General features: G+C 39.1%; 1 protein-coding gene across 4 annotated transcripts in view; it reads left to right on the top strand.

Moving 5' to 3' along the window:
* Positions 1-1313: 1313 nt before the first annotated feature.
* Positions 1314-20329, top strand: part of DSCAM (DS cell adhesion molecule) — a 397849-nt gene continuing 378833 nt past the window's right edge. For all 4 annotated transcript variants that reach the window (XM_075197270.1, XM_075197269.1, XM_075197271.1 and 1 more), the window contains exon 1: positions 1314-2044. In XM_075197270.1, the coding sequence (XP_075053371.1) occupies positions 2002-2044 (43 nt within the window). In that variant the 5' untranslated portion in view covers positions 1314-2001. The remainder of the gene's footprint in view (positions 2045-20329) is intronic.

Raw genomic sequence — 20329 nt, 5'->3', positions numbered from 1 at the left:
TTATATCACATGCTGTTAACATCCAAGATCCCCTCCTTTAAAGTTTTGCCTGGAAATAATATACATGTTTCCAAAACTTTAAAATTAAGCAACAAATATTTGCCTCCAGATTCTAGATTAATTTTTTGTCATGGTGTGGTTGGTAGTCCTGCAGATATCACTGTCTGCCACAGTCTTTGAAAAAATAGTACTGCCCCCAATTCTTATCCAGTAGGGAAGCTGTTCCGCATTTCTGCCTATATAGGATTTAAAATGTAGCAAATTGCATCTTCCATCCACTCCTCTTTCACCTTTGGTCAAGTGGGAGCAGGTAGTCTGGCTTATTTATGGTCTACATAGGGACCAATGATCTGTATTAACTACCTGCATTTTTAAGCAGATTTCACTGAATTACAGATCTATGCTGCTAAAGTATACTGGTTAGATTTTAAAAATAAATAATTCCATTTTATTAATTTTAAAAGAAAGGTGTTTTTTTGTGATACCTCTGCTTTAAAAAGTGTGTGTGACCACATTATTTTTATAACCACACCCCAAATCACGGTACAGTAAATAAAGCAGCCCATAAACAGGAACACTGATGCTCTGAGACACATGACAAAGTAGATTATGGGATGTGGAAATTAACTGCACAAAGTAAAAGTGCCTCATAGCTCAGCTGATCTTTTCCCTTCTGGGTATTTCATAATATCAACATCCCTCTAAATTCAATAAGGCAACGAGATGGTTAATGCACCATTAAAAAGCAGAGTATTGTATGTGTAGTCACATGTATACTAATCATTCCATGTAAAACAGAGTCTGACGGCAATTAAATCCAGATCATAGTACCTTGAACTATGTAACATTGAAACAGTTTTGCATTTCCTGTATAAGATGCTATTAAAAGATAAAATATACCTGTGATTACTCTAACAATAACCCTAATATAATAATAATAAAATTAGTATGTAGTTAAAAAATACTGATAAAAATTGGAACCAATATCTCGTTTTAATTGCAATATAATGTTTTTAAAAAAATATTGATTCATTCGTTTGGCACATAAATTGCTAAATGATGTCTAAGAAAAGATTAATTTAATTTCATTCACATCCAAATATATTTTTATATAGAAGATATTTTTAGATGTATTTATTTTGGGGAAAAAACTGCAATACATTTTTTATGAAATTTTATGTCGCTACAGCCATTCAAGTATTGGGGGAAAAAAAAAAAAGCTGCAGCCTGTCGCACCAATAAAAATGGACTAGGGTTGGGTGAAATAGAAAACACCTTTCGTTAGCTGGATTTGATGCTGTAGCACCATCAACGCTCTGCAGAAAGTTCACGAAACACACTGATTTTTCTGGGTGCCGTCTTCACTATGGAAGGATTTGGTTGCTTGGAAGCTGAACATTGAGATTGACAGAGACCCATGAAAGGGTTAATACTCTCCTCTTCTGCTCAGAGGCAGAGAAGGTTAGCAGAGGGATCAATCTGATTAAAGCTGAAGGAGAGGAAAGATGTGCTTGCTTGTCTGCTTGCTGCCTGGATCTGGTGGTTGAAGGTTATGTGTGAGGGTGTTTTTTTTTTTTTTTTTTAACCTTATTTTTTTGTAGATTTTGGAGAAGGGGACAGAATCAGGCATGGTCTTACATTTGCATTTAAGGATTTTTCACCTGTGGACCTGACTCTGCAAAGCCACTGCCGTTTCCCTGCATCTAAGAACACACCTGAGCTTAAAGCACCCACCTCCCTCCTCACACAGGCTTCATCTCTCTGTATCAGAAAGCCAGCAAGAGTATCACAGGAGCTAAAACATAGACTGATCATTTGGTTTAAGGACAATCAGCCACATTCTGCAAGCGGCACCATCGCTACCAGCAACAACAGGAGCTGGACCGTTCTTCACTTCAGCTGGGAGCATTAACCTTGCAGTTGACAAATAAGGGGGAATAAAGACTCAGACAGAGAGGAGAGTGGAGAGCAAAGCCTATAGCTGGGAGGATTGACAGGAGCATGTGGATACTGGTTGTCTTCTTGTTCCAAAGCATCTTAAATGGTGAGCAGTCTTGCACTATATTCCTTATTCATTCCAGCTGATTGGTACAGGATACAGTGGGATAGCAGCTAATTACCTCTTCAGTGATGTGCATGGAGAAAATCCCCCCCACCCCCATACTGCCTTAGTTATTACTGCTGTGCTGAGAAATCGCACTGTAATCATTTAAACTAGCTTGCCTGGCAAAGTGGCATGCTGTAATGTGTATGCATATCTAACTTCCACATATTAGAAGACGTACCTCTGTGATTCTGCTTGTAATACATTGCATTTAATTGCAGCCCCTGTCATTTGCTCAATGTGCAGTATAGATTCTTTCCATGTCGTCTCGTTACATGTGACCATTACATACCTGCATATGTGTGTGTGTGTGTCTATGAATGTGTACATGGCATATAATTGTATGCAGCATGTGTAAGTGTCCACACACATGTCCTAGTGTGCATGTGTGTAGTTTTAGGCAGTGTGTGCAAATGCACCTATTTACATATTGTATGTGTGAATGTAAATCATACCTTGTACTATAATGTCTTATAAGCTTATATGTACAATATACATGTGTGTTTCTGTATGTATAGGTCTATAAGTAGATTTATGAATATTAGTAGGTGCCTAATGTACATGTTATGTATATATATATATATATATATATATATATATATATATATACACACATACACACCATATTGTATCTATAATTGTATAATGTATATTTATACTGTTTGATACATGCTTAATTAAATCTTTATGTAATATTTATGTTTAAGTTACTAAATAAGTAATTTTTCTTACAAATCTAAAATTGGCACGTTATCTCTGTTTAAAGCAAAATGTTTTTTTTTGAGGACAATGATTATAATTGTGTTACACTATTTAAGGTTTAAGGCTAAAACAGCCTTAGACCAGATATATAGCCGTACTGCGCTTTGACCCAGAAAAAAAATACAGAAAATGGTGCTGCGGAAAATCTGCAGCTGAGGCGTTGTTCTTTTTTTTTTATTATTATTATTGTTGTTATTGGTCTTTATTTTAAGAGCAAAGGTGCCCCGTGATACCTTGCGTTTACACTAAGGAGGCAGTCGGTGAAAAAAATAGAATAAAAAGGGTGTGTGGGTTGTTGTGAGCCTTTATTCCCAAGACACCAATAATTGTAGCCCTGAAATAATCAGCAAATTCACATCTGCCTAACTGTACCCTGCCTGACTGAAAGCAATGACAGGATTAGCCTGAGTGGGGGCTGTTAATTAATCCTCTCTTCTTAAATGGGAGAGAGTTGGCAGTAGAAAGGGTTAAATATTCTGAAGAACCCCTTTTAAATCTTGAGGTCTGCTTTGGCATGATCTTTCTTTAGATCTGTCACCTGCAGCTGAAGTCGCCATAACGCATTGCAGGAGATGGGCCCTGGAGAGCGGGAGGCGATGGCTAACGGGATCCCAATCTCCGCAGTTCATTCAAAGGCTCATTACAAATTTTGTTACATGCTGTGACAAATGTTTCGGCCACAAAATAAGATTTGGGGCATTTTATTATACTTCACACATGTATACATATTTTTTTTATATTTATTTTAATCATGGCTTGCTGTCAGCCAGTGCAACAAGTTTAGTCATTCCGACTTAAATTGGTTTCAAGCTTTTTCTTGTTCTGTCAATTGGGAAATCCATTTGCTTCAGTACTTGACGAAATTGTGTTGTGACTAACATATATATATATATATATATATATATATATATATATATATATATATATTCACAAATATAATGTCATTAAATAATGCCTGTCTATTTGTGATTTGTCTACAATTTGAACTGTAAAATGGAAATACCAAAATGATGAATGGGTGCTACTAATATAATTGCTTTTTTATTGTTTTTTTCCTGTATGGAGGCTTCATGTATGTATGTATATAGACATATAGACACTGTCTTCTGTTGTTGGGGAATGGGGTACAACGACAGTCTCTGTGCGTATATATGTACGTATCCACTAGTGGATGCAATTTCGGTGCCCATGTTCAATGTTGTCTGTCTGGAATAAACATTCAGTGATGTTAAACTAGAAGAGTAACAGTAGAAGGAAGAGATATTATGTAGGGTATTTGGAAACCTTGATTAGGGTAGGAATCTGTTTAATTCATATGTTGATTTTGAGTCTCTGGTAATTTTTTATTTGTATAATAATCACACTTGCTATTAAACAGAAAGCTGATTGGTTGACGCTAAGCAGGGTCATTAACACTCCACTACGGAAAACACAGCAAGTGTCAGGTCACGTACTGTATCTGGCAGAGACTGGGAGGGGAAAAATAAGTACGTCACAGCGCTGCCCAAGCAAGTGGCGCCTTTGTGACTTGGAAAATCATTTTAGGCAGATTGCCCCCAAAACACATCCACAGCTCAATATCCTCAGCCCCCCAAATTGCACATATTGCATATGATTTTCTGTATATTATATGTGTGTGTGTATATGTGTGTGTGTATGTATATATATATATATATATTATGCAATAATAATCAAAAAAAAGGTGCTATAACTGAAAGCAACCATTATAAGAGACTATCCTTTTCTAAACCGTATTTGGAAAACAGCAGAATCTGGCTATGGGTTGCAGCACTCTTTCTTTTCTAAGTTACCTACGTTCAGTTTTCATTAGTGTCGCCCTTTGTTTTGTGTGCTTTCTATATTGATTGCCTTTTTGTGTTTTCCATTCTTTGCCCTTTTTCTGCATTGGGGTCAGCTGATGACAGTGCTGTGTGGGGGCAGGTGGTGTCCTCAAAAGCAGCATCGTATAATGACTAATCAGGCAGCTCACAGAACATATTGTGCACATGAGGCTTTTAAATGTTTACAGGGAAGCCTACAAAATAAATAGGATTTAAAGCTTTGAGTTGATAACAAATGGTGGGCCTAAAATGCAGAGAATGAGAAACCTGATACAATAACCATGGTAAAAGCCAATTCATCTTAGAATATCTCCACTTAAAAGTTGTATTGGCACATTTAAAATACCATTTAGAGACCAAAGCTTTTCTCAATATTGCTGTTGGTTATAAAGATTTTTCTGGCTTAGTGATTAAGCTCTGCATAGCATTTATAGTTTTTAGTCATGGCTTTAAATTTGCACTCTCAGTTATCCAAATAGAGTTATTACCATTTTAGAATTGGCGCTGAGGTAGGTGTGAGCGGGAGTAGTCACAATCTCCATGCTTATAGCGTCACTTTGATGAACGCGGCCACACCCCCTACGCACAGAGCCTTAGCCTAAAGAGAGACAAATGATGGAATACTGGGGAAAAAAAAGACTGGATGTAACAATCCTGGGGGGAGTGCTGGTTAGGGTGTTTTCTTTTTTCATTCATTTATTTAAATTTTTTTTTTTCTTGATATCTGGGAATACAGCTTTAAATTATACCTGTCCCCTACATACCTGCCAACTGCCCCATTTCGTGTGCACCCTGCTCACCTTTTGTCCATATTTGTACAGGAGACCATGTAGTTACGCCCTGCAGCTTACCAGTCAAATACCTCGGTGATTATGGAATATAATATTGCATACCTTCCAACATTACAGATTTGTGAATCTGCTTATATTATGACATTGCCTTCCACCAACCTAACACCCCCATGTTACCAAAATATGCCACTAACCTCTGAGAACGCGTCCCTAATTCGTGAGGTTCTGCTACAATTTGGCTGCAAATTTCGGGACTATCGCATTTCAAATTCAACCAAACCTGTTAAATGTGAAATTTGTCACACGTGGAATTGTGTTTTTTTATTGTTTTAAGTGTGTTTAAATTTGAGTGCATATCTATTTATGTGCTATCTATTCTAACACCTTCATTGACCGAATTAAATTAATTTTAAAGTGTATTTATATATTTTTTTCCTTATGCTACATTTAAATGGGAGCAGGAGTGACTATATGTGCAGAACACTAAGGCCAATGATTAGGGGCCTACTTGCCCCACAGTGTTTTGTTTTGTATTTGGCTAGCTTTTTTTGCAAACCAGACCACATTTGTCCCGAGGGTGCCGGTGCAGGGGATACCATCTGGCCTCTTGATTGTGGACACTTTGGATAATGTGACAGGATGGGCCACCTACGCCACCCTGTCTGTTGTTGATGAGAACCGGCTGGGCTTACTTTGCCACCGTTCCCTTTCGTTATTTCAAATGCACCCTCTAACCGCAGTAGGAGGGGCTTTCAAATGCTGCCACCACTGGACTCCTTACCAGCACCCAGTACTGGGTTCATTCTGGGAAACTCACTGGTACCCCTGACCTCTTACTATTGATCAGGGTTGCTTTGGATGAATTTCCCCAGGCCTATCACACTGGCCAGAGCTGCTGGGTAGCGGCCAGAGCGGTGGTACCGGAAAGCTGGGTCCAAACCTCAGACAGCCGGGAACAGATTAGAGTTGGGTCTAATCTGTAGGCCACAGGGATAGAGAAGTTTACAAGCAGGTCTTTGAAGCAAGTGATGTTTATTTGCTCACACTGGTTGAAGGTACCAGTGAGCAGTTCAGATGAAGCAAGAAGAACAATTTTCAATATAAACAGTGCTTTTTTTTATACAGTTTTGGACAAAGCCTCACAGGGGAAGCCACCCCCTGAGGTCTGAGCTATTTTTAGTATCAGGATGCAATATGTTTATCCAAACATGGATTTACATGAAGTGCAAAGCTAACAATATTTACACTTATCTGTGATATCCTGAAACTTGCTGTGATTTATCAACTTTAAATTTCAGTGTACAAATAAGCTATCAAGTATGTGTGTGTTACATGAAAAAATAGTCAGTATTTAACTTATGTGCAAAACAGAACACTCATTTGCACCCCTTGCATTGTAACATGGTTTTGTCCAGGAGACTGAAATAAGGATCCTCTTCATTTAAGATCCTTAATGAAATCAGGCCCTATAAGTCTTTCACAAATAGATTCCTTTTTGCTTTAAGATCTCAGTGCTGAAAGGAATCTGCAACTCTGATGCACGGGATCCCCCTATTTGCAGTTAAACATGAACAGAACTCCAATTTGTTTATGTTAAGGTAAAATCTAGACTTAAATTAAAATTATTTTAATGCACCCGAAAGAGCGTTCTTGAGTGGCAGCATTGGAGTGTTGAAATTGTTTCATGTTGATTTTTTTTTTTTTTTTGCTATTTTGTATTTATCAGCCAACTATGTGTTCCAATAAAAGTAATGAATAACGGGTGATGCATACATGGTTATTTCTAATGCCTAGTGCAGTACATTCCATTTTTATCCAATCATTAAAGAGGGCTGTATTTCTGCTGTGACTATGATTGCAGACCAAATATTTTCACACACAAAAAATAATCTTTTCAAGACCACAATTTGGACAGTCATCAATTAATTGTGGCCTTGTATAAATAAATTAGAAGTAAACCCCCAATATTTCTCACACCCAAGAATGAAGAGAGGAAGTCTGGGCCATATTTGGGATTGTGCTGCAGTAGGATTTCCTACCTATTGCGAAGGATAACACATTTCATAAGTAATATTGACCATTGTCCAATATACTATATATTAATTTTATTTTATTATTAATTTTATTTTATTATTTTTTATTTAATGGTATGCTTACCAGGAACTGGAGTGTTATATAACAATATCAATCACTATTTTCTAGTAAAATGAACTATTGTTCTTAAGTGCAGCTGGAATTGTCTCAAAAGCGGTACGGTGAAATTGAGAGTGTCTCAGCCCTCTGTTATTAACAAGTTTTAGGATGGTCCTGTCAGGAACAGTGGTGTACTACTTACCTGCAAAGTTCTCGTACAGAGTGAGGTTTATCTTTAATACTATAACTACACACAGTGTAGTCCTTGACTATTGGAGAGATAGCTGCCCTATCCCATTTGTCATCATAAAACTATGAACAGCTTTACAATAACCACAACATATGTGTTGCCCAGGTCACTACTGCTTGGCTGTACTTGTTTAAAATTTACTGTTAGAAAAACAATATATATCTCAAACCTATTAGAGTAATAAACTAATTATAATATGTTTCAGATTTCAGTACAACACTATTTAGCACTGTCTACAGATGCACACCTCTCCTATTCTCATTTCCCTGTTGGTGCGGACAGTAATATTGATATGAATCATTATTCTCTGTTCTACACCTGCTCTTAATCTGGCTCAGTGTTTGGGTGGATAGGCGACTTTCTTATACTTATTTTTTGTTAACGTGTAAGGGAAATGAAACACTACTGTGACAACTGAAGCATATCTCCTGCAAGATAAATGAGATGCAGATCACTGACTGAAACTTTAGAGTGAATCCATCATTTACACACCCTGGATGAACAAGTATTCAGCCTATCAATTCACAAGGAACTAGTAATACCACTAAGGCATAAAGCACCCAGTGCCATGTACATCAATGATGTCCCTTGTTTCTAGGAAATAGGCAAGCTGCATTCAGCCCAGATTATTACCACCGTTATATGTAGGTGTCGAATCCACTTTAATGTATTGTAAATATAGTTATAATATTTAGTGGTCTTACAGCTCTCATAATCGAAAAACTGGGCCATTTAGTAAAAAAAACATACATTTGTCTAGGAAAGTCATCCCTTGTTTTCCTGTAGGTGGTAGCCAGTGCTATAACCTGGCCTTTGAAGACAAACTCCAGTTTTTTTTAAATTTCATACTGTGAAGGTCTATTTTTGCAAATGTAACACCTATCCTGCCTGTAAGCATTTTGATAATATATACACTTTAATAGAGTGTATATAGCTGCCATCTTCAGGGTCCTCTGTCTATGACTGACCCGCTATGCAATGTCACAAACCAGATGAGATTGGAGTGACTAGTGTAAACAGATTTTTGTGCTACTGTGACAAATTCTAATGATAACTGCAAGACCACACAGCAGAGGGGGCTGGACATAGAGCACTCACTATGGCTGGACCCTCAAAGATAGCAAGAGGACAGGTAAGTGATGAAGCCACTCTATAAGTTAATGCACCAGCATATTGAACCCAGAGCACACGTGCACTATTTGCTGAGTTCTTGTTACCTATGCGCTGATATGCATCTAGCCACTGGCGTCCAAAACCCTCGTTCTGCTGATGCTTTACATTAACTATTAGTATGTGCAATGTGAGATTGTTCTTAACAGTTTGGTACACAATGTCAATTACCCCTGTAACTAACTAGTTACAGGAGGTAATAAGTGCAGCACATAATAGAGTGATCACGTGTGCCAACGTCATAAGTTATTGTTTGGCTGTAGATTTTGCATAAAATATAGAGCCCAGAGTCTAGCAGAGTACTGTTTAGTACCTAGCAGCTTGTTTTATTGTAATAATAACTCTATTGGCAAAGTGTTAACCTTAATCCAATGCTGTACTAGGCTGTCAACCTTTAGTAGGGTGGACAAGGCACTTTTGCAGTAATACGAACCACAAATCAACCGTCACAAAAGAATATGCATCATTACTGTCCCAGACCCACTGTGGTTCCATTGGATTTACAATTAAAATGAGAGCCCTCGGCCACACACTCTTTTCAGTGATCTTTTTATAGCCTGCCCCTCACTTGCTTGAGAATGGAGCAGCCACTTTATGAGACCTGGAATCTCACAGAGGCTTGAAGTTAAAAAAAAAAGAAGGCCACAGCTAATTTATTAAAATATAATACATTAAAGGAGAACTTCATTCAAAATGTAAAATGTAGTTTTTAGATAAGTTCATTATTATTAATTAATTCTGAAAAAATGCAAGCGTTCTTGGCTTGAAGACTCCATAGGTCCAGCACCATTGTCTTCTCTCCTACCAAAGCAAGTCTAATTAATTCTCCCAGTGGTGTTGTAGAAACTTCTCCTCCATGCATCTTACAATCACATAAATGTGAAGTTCACACAGCAGAAGCTTTGACAACACCGCTGCCTGTCTAAAACAGGAACATTTACCTCACACAATATTAAGTTTTATGTTTTGTGTTGTGTAGTTTTTCAGATAATTATTTGTGCATATATGATATAAACAATTACATATGCTTGCATAACATTAATATAAATCCTACATTATAATCTACCTTATCATTTGAATTTACCCAGGTTAGGGTATACCCAAACCAAATGTAAACCGTTCAATGAGCTGTTACAAACTGATTTATGAAATTGCAGAAAGAGATAACTACTAAGTACTAGGAAGTTTTCTGGACTGTTTTGAAACAAAATGAGTGATTCATTTTACCAACCTAATGTAAAAGTCTCCAAGCCGACCCTCTCTATAAACTATTCAATCCCATACCATAGTAAAGCAAATTAGATCTGGTCTGTCTTACTTACTCAGTCACTGTCATTTAACTGTGACACACTAAAAACTGCCTAAAGATACTGTTTTGACTAAGATAAAAAATGCTTTTCTTTAATAATACGTAGTAAAGGAAAATGTCTATGGTTGACATAATTTTATCCTATTACCCTTTGTACTGTTATATTTTCGAACCTTTCTGGAAATGCTCACACCTCTAATTTCATCATATCCCAGTGATGTCATATATGTCCCTTGGCAGTAAGCCACGCCCTAAGCAATTGTATTGTCTTAGGATTCTATCATTTTGACAGATAGGATTAACGTATATTGGAAGAGAAAAGAAGACACACTGTGCTACTCCAAACATTATACTGTATAAAATAGCCCAATGCCCCGATGTCACACCACACAAATACTGGGAATTTTGGTACTTGTGTATGGGAACAGGTCAAGGAAATCGCAAAACCCTATTACCTTCAGTAGTTTCAACTTTGGTGAGTTTACATTGGGAAAAGATGATACCTGTGTTTAAAGCAGATGTCTGGTAAACAATACAGCGTTCAATTGGATGTCCAATATTCAATATAAATCCATAATTGATGACTAGTAGATAAAACAGAGGTCATTGTTGTGGCATATATGCAAGGCGTAATGTCATGCCCAACAATGGTAAAATTGCAAATAATATACTCGGCAGTAGCAATGATGTGCCAGTAATTCTACAGCGTACCTGTTGTACCCAGGAAACAGCCAATTCATAAAAAATACAGAGCACAGATCTGTGGAGGAAGGAGATGGAGGTTGATACTAACATAGCTAATGTGGCAAGAGCCCGCTACTGCAGAAGCACACGCAAACAACTTCTCCCTTTTTATGTAGTTTTATTGTCAGGATGGTAAATGTTTTGACACCGTACAGATTTCACAGCAATACTTGGAGACCCTAAACGCTAGCTAGACATAGCTCAGCTCTCTCTCAAGATCAGCCAGCTTCCCCAGCGTTGATCTCAGTGCACAAATGATATAAACAAGCTTTTATACCTGATACTCCTCCCCCAGCCTTAGCTTGATGGACAGGTGACACACCCACCTTCTCTTTAAAAGGAAACGCCCATCACTGGCTCTGTAATTCAAACAGACACACCCTGTCTGTTTGTTGAGAGGAAGGATTTCAAGTCATGTAAGTTAAACCAAATTTAAACTATTGCTTTTACATTCAATCTAGGTGCATTACTGCACAAATGTTTTACTCTACTTCCCTGCTTTCTCTGCATATTGCCAGCTAAATGCCTCCTTTTGTTACACTAACAATTAAAAACTATTTTCCCCTGCACCAGGGGGTAAATGTATCAAGCTGACAATTTTCCGGCGGGTTTGAAAAAACAATTGGATTCTAGTTATCATTTATTTAGTACATTCTACAAAATGACAGCTAAAATCTGATTGGTTGCTATAGGCAACATCTCCACTTTTCAATCCCGCCGGAAAACTCTAAGCTTGATACATTTACCCCAGGTGTTGTTTTCAAATACAGTACTTAATGGTATTTATAATTAAGAAGACGTATGATTCTATGGGATGTAAAATACTTGGTTCCAGTGAAGGTCTACTTGTTAAGATGCATTTGACTGGGGTTTGATCACCTTATTGTAATCAATTTTCAAATGCTCATGTGTGTGTGCCCTGTTTGTTAGCCAATCAGATCATTGGAATGGTCAAAGCAGCAGGAGATGACCTTGTGGGAGGAGATGACCTGTCCACTCTGTAATTGTGTTACATGGCTATCAGTCCTTAAGCCATGCAGAAATTGCTTTTTCTACATAGTTTTGGCATATTTAAATATCTTGGCAATTTAACAAAGGCCTAACACAAGAAATATCAGAGATGTCTCCTGCATTAGGCAAAGTACTGCACAATAACACAGTCCCATAATGCTCAATGGGAACTGTGGCCTGGGCAAATTAATAAAGCTCCAAAAAACTTAGCCATTCAATTCTATGGGTAGAGCATAGCTGGAGAGGAAATTTCGGATTCCTCTTTCCGGCAGCTTTCACACTCACCCTTGTGTTGGTTCATGGAACTGTCTCCTGCACATATACAACCATAGGTCAAAACCTGGAGTTGTAAATGAAGTGGAGTCATCGCAGGACAGCTTCTTATCGGATGCATTGGCCCAGCTTGACTTTCTTGCTAGATGGCCATGGTACTTCGTCCCTTATTGCTTCGAATTACGGCAATACAGGTTGAGACTGTATGTGCCATTTTAAGCAGTGGGTCATAAATATACCCCTTAATGAACACATGCCTGGACCCAGGATGGATCATAGGTGTTACATCCATACACTGAGATGCAAAATTGTGCCCCAAATCTTGTTTTGGGGGACCCTTGTCTACCATAGGTGCAGAAATATTCTATTAGGAACCGCCTTGTTAGGTGTTCCAGAATAACGGAAGTTGCACTTGGGGTCCCAGAACAATGGCATCTGGCTTCCAAGCTATAAAAAGGCTGAGCACCACTGGTCTATGTCTTGGATTATGCTATAGTGTGTCTGGGATTAATGCTTGTGTTGGGTAAATATTTACAATTCAAACTATACAAGTGTTATGATCATTAGGTTGAGGATAGTATTCATTTGCTTTTGGTCACTATTTTTGCTTACATGAATCAGGAGTCTTTATTGCTTTGGTCAAGGAGGTCACTTGAAAGAAGAGATTCTTGTCCCAAACATAAGGTCAGTTGTCTTCTACAACATTATGGTGCTAAGATTTAGTAGAAGCTCTTTGGAGTAGAAAATGAAAGTCTAATGGATGGGAAATGGCCCTCTTGATTCTTTATTAAAATAAGCAAGGCCACAATAAGAGAGTATTTGTTAGATATCAACATGTTTGATGTATGTCAGATTGATGTCAATATATTTTGATTGTCTGCATATATTTTCAGTGTGCAGATTATCACATGCATAAATTGATGCCCATTATACACCCAGGGTAACGCATTGATCTTGCTCACCTGCTACTTATAATGCCAATAGCAGTTGTTCAATGTTTACTAAATACATTTTTACTAACACCTATATAGAAATCAACATAAAGTGATCACTTTAGCAGAAATAGCTTGCGATACTGAACAGAAAAGATGATTAATGATCATGTTCTCTTTCTCTACTCACATTACTTTTCCTCTGCCTACAGCAAGTAAGATTTAAGTGTGAGCCTGCACTTCTATTTATAGCAAACCATTATTTTTTTATTTTTTTTTAGCAGTTGTACCTTAACAATGACAGAAGGAGTCACCTCCATGTTAAATGGTATGGACGATGTAGATCAGGAAATGAAACTAACTAAGAAGCAGAGGATTAAGTGGACAATCGGGGAATGCAGAAAGATACATATATAATATTCATTATACATATATACATTTATTTCCTTCGTTATGCATCTGATGGGGTCTAACAGCAGGAATCTGATGAGCTAAAAATCGATGCGAGCAGCTGAGGGAAGGCATTTGATGAAACACTGTTCCAGTCAAGGGAACGTGCACTGCATTACCTATGCTAAAGGCCCTGCTTGCACTTTACAATGTAATGATGTCTGTGCTCCGAGCAGCGACAAAATAATAGTATCTGATGGTCAGGAGGCGGTGGGACGCCTGTGAAACACTAGCAAGCTGAAGGCTAATTATTTGGTAATTTTTAAATAAGCTATGATGAAGGTTAACATTTTAATGAATTTGTTAAGACACTTGTTGTTTTTTTTTTTTGATGACTCAACCCTGTTACTGTTTCAGGTTTTTTTTCTCTCGATATTTTTAGCTTGTATTGAATCGATGTTGTCTAATAGCCATTTAAATCTGTCAGAGCGCTTGCAGGGGTTTCACACATTCTGTGAGGAGACGCTGGTCCCCAGGACACGAGGAAAAAAACCCATTAGAGAGACGGCTTTGGGTTAGCTTTTTCTTTTGTATTGTGTAACCCTTTGCATTCCGTGGAGTCAATGAAATGTTGCCAGTACTCGTTTAGATGTCATCTGTTGATTGAGATTTTTATTGTTCCCTTCAAAGGTCATCTTCATAGAAGTGACATTGTGGAATATCTCCCATCCTGTATATCTGTCTTGGCACATTTCCTTTTGTCATTTAATTAAATCCGACACATGAATTTCTCCTGTATTAGGCTGGATAATTAACCTGTTTTCTGCCAAAGCAAGGCTAGGCTTCCAAAAATCATCCTATCGTCAAATTCCTGTTTCTTGTAAGATTATTAATTAGATCCATATGTATAGCAAACATCCTGTCAAAGTCAAATGAACTGTCATTAGTCAACTGAGAATTGTTTTATGTATTTGCTTAATTAGTTATTAGAATATATGAAATATAAACAATTTTGTTCCCTGGTCACGGACAATTGATCCAAGTTCACAAGCATTGTTCTGGGCTGGTTCGTAGAAATGTTACATTTCCGATTACTGCAAGCAAATCTAACTAGAACCTACACATATATGCAGTAAATGTATTTGTGTGAGTGTATACCCTGGAAGTGTGACTTGAAATGGACACTCTTTATGTATTAAAGTGTAATCTTATTAATTTTATTTCATAAACCCCTCAGTGTACAGTGCTGCGAAATAATGTCAGCATTTTATAAATAAAATATAATAATTCAAAAGAAATTTAGTAAATGCACAAAGCAATAGTTTGTATTCTATTTCCTTAGAATTTTCCAAAAAGGAAATTAAGTTTTCCATTATAGAGGCTGAGTGTCAAACTGTTCTGATTATTCGCTTTAGCATATTTCTCAAAATCTCTGTTCTATGTTAGCTGCATCCACTTTCTATTAAAAGTATTTTTGATGTGCAAACTGTTTATCGTGCCTGAATTTGTCATTTAATTAAACTACCCATTAGCAAATACAATGGATGTAGCCATTTTGTTAGCTGAACAAATATTCATGAAAATGCAGTCTACCTACAGTCTAGGTAACAATGAAAACACCAAGGCATCCTGAAGCTTATTTATGATTTATTAACCCATCAGGGGAATAAGTATGAAAATCGCTTATCAACCCATATGTGTGTATGTATATAGATATAGAGAGAGAGGGAGAGAATGGCAGAGGTATATGTTCCATGTTTTCTGCCTTGTATGCGCTAAAACTCCAGGGAGATTGTCTTATATGGGAAGGAGCTTCCCAAAGTGTGTATTCAACATCATGAAAATCTGGTAAGGGTTTTTGGGGTGTAAATGGAGATCGAATGGTGGGCTCCATTTACAAAGCCCAGTCCCCATCTTTTGTTCTGCTGGTCTGACAGCAGTCTGATTAGTGGTTGCACCTGTAAGGTGTATTTGAAAGGGTTGTGCGATTAGTCTCACTCTGACCTGGGGAGGAGGTTGGATACCTCCTGAGAGGCACTGCAAATTGTAACCAGTGAGACCAATATATTGTGTGTGTTTGAGGGACACAAGGTCCCTCACTTTAGGGAGGGAAGGTGTTAACTTTGCAGTTTTCTTTGTGTTTTGTTGAGCAAAACTGTCTGAGGCCAGTTGTGCCAGAACCTTGTACTTGTGTGACTTCTATGCTGCTGTACACTACCACCTACCCCAGGCAATGGCACCTATTCCCCTAACCCGGCGGTTCCCAAACTGTGCGCCGCGGCTCCCCGGGGTGCCGCGGCGCTGTCTCAGGGGTGCCGCAGGGCAGCCATAAAAAAAACAAACAAACACTTACCAATCCGCGCGGCGCCGGGACCCAGCATCCTCCTCTCTCACGCAGCCATAAAAAAACCAAACAGAAACACTTACCAATCCGCGCGGTGCCGGGACCCAGCATCCTCCTCTCTCACGCAGTGCTGCGTGAGAGAGGAGGATGCTGGGTCCCGGCGCCGCGCGGATTGGTAAGTGTTTCTGTTTGGTTTTTTTATGGCTGGCGCGCGGCAGAGGGAGCAAAGTGAGAGAGGGCAGAGGAGAGTGACAGCAAGGGGACAGAGGAGAGTGACAGCGTGACAGGAGGGGGACAGAGGAGAGGGGCAGAGGGCAGAGGAGCTGGGACAGCGTGGCAGAGGAGCTGGGACAGCGTGACAGAGGGCAGAGGAGGGGGACAGCGTGACAGAGGGCAGAGGAGGGGGACAGCGTGACAGAGGGCAGAGGAGGGGGACAGCATGGCAGAGGAGCTGGGACAGCGTGACAGAGGGCAGAGGAGCTGGGACAGCGTGACAGAGGGCAGAGGAAGGGGACAGCGTGAGAGGGCAGAGGATCTGTGGCAGAGGAGGGGGACAGTGGGCAGAGGAGGAGGACAGCATGAGAGGGGCAGTGGAGGGGGACAGCATGACAGGAGGGAGACAGCGTGACAGGGCAGAGGAGGGGGGACAGCGTAAGAGAGGGCAGAGGGGGCAGCGTGAGAGGGGCAGTGGAGGGGGACAGCGTGACAGAGGGCAGAGGAGGGGGAACAGCGTGAGAGGGGGCAGCATGAGAGAGGGCAGAGTGTCTGGATGCAGTGGGGGCAGAGTGTCTGGATGCAGAGGGAGCATTTTTGCATACAACTAAATAAGCATTTCTGTCCTGACCTAAATACTTATTACAATTTTTTGACCCAACTACTTCTAAAACAGGACTGCTCGGTAATTATTTTGGAGGAGTGCCTTAAAAAAATTATGGAAACTCTAAGGGTGCCGCGAACTGCAAAAGTTTGGGAACCACTGCCCTAACCCAATTACAGCATTATATATATATATATATATATATATATATATATATATATATATATATATATATATATATATATATATATATATATTTTACACACACACACACAAACAATACTGTGGAAAAGTTTTAGGCAGGTATGGATAAATTGCTAAGCATTCTAGGAACCTCCACCTTGCTTCACTGTTGCCTGCAGACACTTATTATGGTACCGCTCTCCAGCCCTTCGAGTCAGAATTGGAAAAAAACAGTGGGACCCAGGTATACTCATCTACTGTTTGGAGAAGTCTGGCCAGAAGTGGTCTTCATGGAAGAAATGCGGCCAAAAAGCCCACCTTCAACGTGGAACCAAGACCAAGGGTCGTAACGATGCACGAAACCATAGGAGCTGGGGTGCAGAAAAATGTGAGCAGATGCTCTGGAGTCAAAATTTTATATTTTTGGCTGTAATAGAATGCAGTTTGTTCGCCAAAGGGCTGGAAAGCGGTACAATAATGAGGGTCTGCAGGCAACAGTGAAGCATGGTGGAGGTTCCTTGCAAGTTTGGGGCTGCATTTCAGCAAATGGAGTTGTGGATTTGGTCAGGATTAATGGTGTCCTCAGTACTGAGATATACAGACAGGTACTTATCAATTACGGAATACCATCAGGGAGAAGTCTGATTAGCTCCAAATTTATTCTGCAGCAGGACAACAACGCCAAACATACAGCAAATGTCATTAAGAACTATCTTCATCGTAAAGAATAACAGAGTCCTGGAAGTGATGATATGGCTCCCACAAAGCCCTGATCTTAACATCATCGAGTCTGTCTGGGATTACATGAAAAGACAGAATTTGAGCAAACCTACATCCACAGAAGATCTGTGGTTAGTTCTCCAAGATGTTTGAAACTACCTCCCAGCTGAGATCCTTCAAAAACTGTGTGCAAGTGTACCTAGAAGAATTGATGCCTGTTTGAAAGGTGGCCACATCAAATATTGATTTGATGTAGATTTCTCTTCTGTTCATTCACTTTGTATTTTGTTAATTGATAAAAATAAACTATTAACACTTCTATTTTTGAAAGCATTCTTACTTTGCAGTATTTTTTCCACACCTACCTAAAGATTTTGTACAGTAATAAAAAAATAATAAAACAAGTATATATTATTTTCCATTCACATAGGCCTACATTTTCCATTTCACCACTACTGATTCCGTATGAATGTGTGTGTGCGCATATATAGATATATACATTGATCAGTCACAAAATTAAAATCACCTGCCAAATATTGTGTAAGTCTCCATCGTGCAGCCAAACGAGCTCTGACCTGTCGAGGCATGAACTCCACAAGACCTTCGAAGATGTCCTGTGGTATCCTGCACCAAAAGGTGAGCAGTAGATCCTTTAAATCCTGTAAGTTTGGAGGACTTGTTTTTCCAGCACATCCTACAGATGCTCGATCGGACTGAGATCTTGGAAATTGGGAGGCTAAGTCAACACATTGAATTCTTTGTCATGTTTCTCAACTATTCCTGAACAATTTTTATAATGTGGCAGGGCTGAAAGGGGCCACTACCATCAGGGAATAACGTTGCCATGAAGGGGTGTACTTCGTCTGCAACAATGTTTAGGTAGGTGGTACGTGTCAAAGTAACATCCCCATAAATTCCAGGACCCAAGGTTCCCCAGTAGAACATTGCCCAGAGCATTACACTGCCTCTGCCGGCTTGTCTTCTTTCCATAGTGCATCCTGGTGCCATCTCTTCCCCAGGTAAATGACACACACACACCCGGCTTTCCAACTTCTTCCATTGCTCCACGGTCCAGGTTTTGGTGCTCACATGCCCATTGTAGGTGTTTGCGGCAGTGGACAGGGGTCAGCATGGGCATTCTGAGCAGTCTACGGTTTCATAGCAAGCTGCGATGTACTGTGTGTTCTGACACTTTTCTATCATAGCTAGCATTTACTTTTTCAGCAATTTGTGTTACAGTAGCTTTTCTGTTCTGGATTGGACCAGCAGGCTAGCCTTCGCTCCCCAAGCAGATCAATCCGCCTTTGACCTCCATGATCCTGTCGCCAGTTCTTTGGACCCCTTTTGGTAGGTACTAACCACAATATTTCTGTGGCAACGGTATGTGGAATGTCTGGTCAGAATTTGACATAATTAACATGAATTCGTTGGTCTATCCTGTTGAGGCGCCTTGATTTGCGTCATTTTGGCCACTCCACAAACAACTCTATTTTCCGCAAACTTCGTCATCTAGGCTCCCTTCCATTTCACAGGATGTCCAACTTTCCTACAAATCTGGAAGAGCTACTTTAAATTCAGGTGTCTCCCGGACATTTCGGGAGATTAGGCAAGTATGGTTTCTATTGGTTATCCATAATGCCATGTTTGTCATTCAGCTCTCCAGCTGGGCTGTACACCTGTTCTCTATAGTAATTGCCTAATTCCCTTTTATTGTCTTACACTGCGCAAGGTACAAAATGAATACATTGTTCTCCAAGCCAGCATTACTGTACTGTTAATAAGCTCAGCACTTCTGCTCTTCTTACACTTCATCTAGGAAGAGGATGACTTACTCAGCAGATCTCACGTCTAACTTCTGCCATTTTCATTCTTATATATGCAGGCTAGCTGTCTCTGTGCATTTACTAAGTAGTAATTTATTCACATAAATCTAAAAAACTATTCATCTGCAACTTGAAGATCAAAAGTAATAACATGCATTTCCTACTTTGATTATTGTAACTCTTGTCATTGGTTTTGCATGTTGCAGCTAAAATCTCATTAAAGTGCTTTATTTAGGTTATAGTCACAAGGGTGTACCGCCCACATTGCTTCTCTATTTGAGCTGTGTTCCGTTCCCTTAGTATGGAATGGAACTATTTGCAATTCAAACAGAACTTTAAAAAGGAATTACTGATCCTCATAAGAAAAAAGAGATCGTTCACTTCCACATAGTGAAAGCAGCATATACACAGATTGCAGGATTTTTTTTTTACTATCTAGGCTTTGTCCAGTATTCACTCTGTGTTGCACAAAGTATCCTATAACAACCAATCAGATTCTAGTTATCATTTATTTAGTAAATAATTAGAATCTGATTGGTTGCTATAGGCAACATTTCTACTTTTTCAGACCCACAGTTTAGTAAATATACCACCTAGTTAGAAGGATGTAGAATAATTGAATCTTGACACTATGAACTTTTATTCATTGATGCATATACAGTATATGGCAACCAATCTTACTTTTATTTATGATAATTGTTTTTGGTTTAAATGTACAATATGAGATTAGTG

The sequence above is a fragment of the Mixophyes fleayi genome, chromosome 2, assembly GCF_038048845.1.
Source record: "Mixophyes fleayi isolate aMixFle1 chromosome 2, aMixFle1.hap1, whole genome shotgun sequence".
NCBI lineage: Eukaryota > Metazoa > Chordata > Amphibia > Anura > Limnodynastidae > Mixophyes > Mixophyes fleayi.
The sequence above is the reverse complement of the archived record's forward strand: the minus strand, read 5'-3'. Positions and strand labels throughout refer to the sequence as shown.